The sequence below is a fragment of the Echiichthys vipera genome, assembly GCF_963691815.1.
Source record: "Echiichthys vipera genome assembly, chromosome: 6".
NCBI lineage: Eukaryota > Metazoa > Chordata > Actinopteri > Perciformes > Trachinidae > Echiichthys > Echiichthys vipera.
Genome location: NC_139831.1, coordinates 6,087,408 through 6,091,092, shown reverse-complemented (window position 1 = coordinate 6,091,092; position 3,685 = coordinate 6,087,408). Strand labels below are relative to the sequence as shown.

General features: G+C 42.7%; 2 protein-coding genes across 2 annotated transcripts; both read left to right on the top strand.

Annotated features, from left to right (window-relative positions):
* Positions 1–1,307, top strand: fgfbp2a (fibroblast growth factor binding protein 2a; the record flags this gene model as incomplete). Its single annotated transcript, XM_083914845.1, has 2 exons — positions 1–593; positions 820–1,307. One exon carries the CDS (start codon positions 1–3, stop codon positions 583–585), a length of 585 nt encoding a protein of 194 aa, XP_083770971.1. The 3' UTR covers positions 586–593; positions 820–1,307.
* Positions 1,308–3,054: 1,747 nt separating this feature from the next.
* On the top strand, positions 3,055–3,681 carry fgfbp1a (fibroblast growth factor binding protein 1a; the record flags this gene model as incomplete). Its single annotated transcript, XM_083915944.1, has 1 exon — positions 3,055–3,681. The coding sequence occupies one exon, from the start codon at positions 3,055–3,057 to the stop codon at positions 3,679–3,681; it is 627 nt and encodes a 208-aa protein (XP_083772070.1).
* Between the last annotated feature and the right edge of the window lie 4 nt (positions 3,682–3,685).

Genomic DNA, 3,685 nt, shown 5'->3' with positions numbered 1-3,685 from the left:
ATGCAGACCCAGGACAGCGCTCTGCTGCTACTGCTCGCCTGCTGCCTTTGGTCAGCCGAGGCTCAGAGACAAAGCTGGAATGATCCCATCAAATTCAAGACCAAAGCCAATGACTTGTGCTCCATGACCATCACCGGTCAGCGTGAATACACCAGGATGAGGATGTCGTGCCAAAGCAGCAAGGGCTCCTATTGGTGTGAATACATTGGCACGCCTTACATCTGCCAAAACTACAACAGGAACCCTCGGCACTACTTCCTCCAGATGATGTGGGGCCTCAGAAAGCTCCCGAACGCCTGCCAGGCCCCAAAACAGATCAAACCTCGCATGTGCAGGCGGGCAGCCGATGACTCTCAAATGGTCTTCTCATCTGCTTCCTTCTCCCGGCCACCGGCAGAGACTCCTGCACCCACAAGCGCTGACCCCGCAGAAGTCACGCCACCGGTAAAGAGCACTCCGAGAGCCAGCCCAACACCCGTGACACCTCCTGTGGAGAGCGAAGCTAAGAGGATGGCTCAGCAGTACTGCTGGAGGTCGCTCCAAGGCATCTGCTCCGCCGTTATCGGTTTGTTTCGGACAAAATAACGAGGAAGGTGAGAAGCAGCACCGGCCCTCTTCATGAACACACAGCTTTTAGCATGTTGTTTTATGACTAACCCAAGAGTTCTGTGGTGATATGAGGAATGTGTATCTCCATTTAAAGTTTGCCTCCAGCATTCATGCATAAAAATCTAATTTTCTTTCTTTCCTTGTTTAAACATTACTGATGCACATAATTTACAACTGTATATGCATTTCGCCCTTCTGTTATATTCACAGATTAACAATTCGGATGATGATAACTTCTGATGTCTGATTAAAGCGGCCCTTGGAGGGAAACTCCAGACCAGCAGTTTCTAAAGCTGAAAGAACTTTAGCGCTCTCCTCAGGGGAAGAGGTGCTACTGTTGTGACGTCCTCTGTGAACCTTGCATGTATCATCTTTCAACTGTCACAGCCTGGAAAAACTCACCATTGGTCTTACAGTAACTGGTAATGGTACTTATGAAATAGTACAAGTACTACTTTAACTTATAAGAATGTTTCTGCAGCTGCACAAAACTTAAAAACAATATACGGGCCCGGGAGAAAGGAGAAAGACAACTCATTGGTGTCACTTGTGTTTATTTATGTTGTTTACTTGTATATAATCTACTGGCATCAGTTAATATTACCTTGAATATTAGCTTCATTGTGGGGAAACACCAAGTTTTTTTTTATTTTGGTCTGAAAAAGGAAGTGATTTCTGTGCTGTTGTATTTGACAGAGGAATATAAATTAAATGTGAAAATGATTTTTATTAAATAAATAAACATAATTCTCAATTGTTCTGTGTTGATGTGCTCGATTTTTTTGCTCCTCCTTGATGAAAAACTACAGAAATCATGCAAAAAGGTTGAATCTAGTCAGGTAAGTCAGATTGGATAGAATAAAAGTAGCTATATTGAAAACGACATGTCATAAAATAATCATCATATTATCATGAAATAGTGGAATCAGTTGCTCTATCACATCTGACCACCAGGCGCCACTGTTGCTTCAGCTAAACAGACCAACAAGTTCAATCAGTCATTTTCTGCTGCAGTGACATCTGGCTTGTTTCGAGATATTTCCAGTCATTTTATCTTTGGCACGCTGCACTAACAGATGGTGCGGTGAAGGTATTTATTGGATTTATTTTTTTAATTAATGCCTTAAATGTGAAAATATCGTAAAAGCAGGTGGGATGTCTTTAAGAAGGCAGCAAAATCTGCCAAAACAGATTATTTTCAGTCCCGATGTCTGAACACAAATCTAGTAGGTGTTCATAAAAGTTTCCAGTCTTTTCTTAATTTAAATTGATTTCAACTTAGTACTAAGACAGAGAGATATTAGATGTGTGCATGAACCAGTGAAGAAGAGGAGTCTATGTACTTTTTAAAGCAGAATTATCTCACTGTTATTGGCCGATTTTGGTGTCATTTCATTTCATTTCACAAAATAACTTCATTGATTTGATGGCATTACACGCCTCTATTATGGAAATAATGCGTTTCGAGCTTTATTGAAACAACAAAAATGATTTCACAGAGTGTAATTTGACTCAAATATCTACAAAAGACTAGCCTTTCATCAGCTGTATGAACTCAGCAGACTCTGTAAGCTGTCCAATTATGCAGCAAAGTGTGTGTGTGTGTGTGTGTGTGTGTGTGTGTGTGTGTGTGTGTGTGTGTGTGTGTGCGTGTGTGCGTGTGTGCGTGTGTGTGTGTGCTGATTCTGCAGCAGCGTACTGTAAATACAGGTACAGTAAAGGCGACTCAGCTCTAAGGTGTCAGGACCCTTAACCGAAGTGAAAACCAGGTAAGTTAAGTCATGAGAACTGGTCACTTTGGTATTAATATGGTGTATTTTAGCTTGTTTGTGTGTGTGTAGTAGTGGCTGCTACTTACTCCAGCACTTTACAATATACTACCTTACTCACAACATTCCTACAGTGATTTAAAAAGCTGTATGGTACTTCATTTGTTACATTCCTGGTTATGTTGAGGTGGAGTAGTTGTACAGTATTGTAGTCATTCTCCTTTACTTTCTATGACTGTATTCATGTCACACTTTCAGCTTGTTTCATCTTTTATATCCAGGATTAAATCTTTGTTTGGCTCAGCCTTTTAATAAATTCAGTTTGAGGCCATTTTATTCAGATCTCTTATTGCACTGTAACTTTTTATTCCTCTTTTTATTCTGATGTATTCCTTTATAGCCAGCTTCTATTTGAGGTCGTCCTTTTAAATTCCTATTTATATGTGGCTTTTTATATCGCCTTGTGTTTCTTTTATACCTTGTCTTAATGCATTTTTTGTCTTAAAACAAATCACTTAAGATTGCCATTTCCTATTTAGAATAAAACTAGTTATTTCCATCTAACTCAAAGGGCTAATAGCTGAGTACAATTATATTCAAGAAGAAAAATGAAAGGGATTTGAGGTCAGGTCTCTAAATCCTAATCCCTCCTCACAGGGTGTTTTGTGGTCATTTCATGGCTCTCCTCACCAATGTGGCCATCCTGCTGGTCTTGACGTGCATTTCCCGTCAGCTGATGTTGAGCAGCTGCCAGAAGAGCCATGGACGGAGAGGAGGAAGAGGGGTGGACAGAGGACAGCACAAGGACAGGTCAGGGCTGAGGGTGGGCCGACAATCCAAATCGGTCCTCGCACAGCCCATTATGGGCAAAATGGTCACCAAAGACAAGTCCGAGTGCACCTGGGCAGCAACGGGTGAGGACCTCTTCACCCTCGGTGTCGCCTGCAAGAAGGGGGACAGGAGATTCAGCTGTGAATATGTCGGCAGGCCGGCCGTGTGCCCCCAATACGCTTCTAATGTGAAACTTTACTGGAAGCAAATCGCCAGGGCGCTCAAGAAGCAGAAGAGTTTGTGTCGGGACAGTCGGTCATTGGTCAGGGCAGGTGTGTGCAGAAGAGCTGCCAGAGACGCTCACTTCAGACTCAATAGGAAGACTGATACACCTTCCACTCCACAGCCAGCACCCAGAGCTGTCAAATCCTGTCAACCAGGACACAAGAAGGTCGCCGAGGAGCACTGCCACGACTCCTGGTCCAGTTTTTGCACATTCTTTTTAACTATGGTGCAGGATTACGATTGCTGAGACT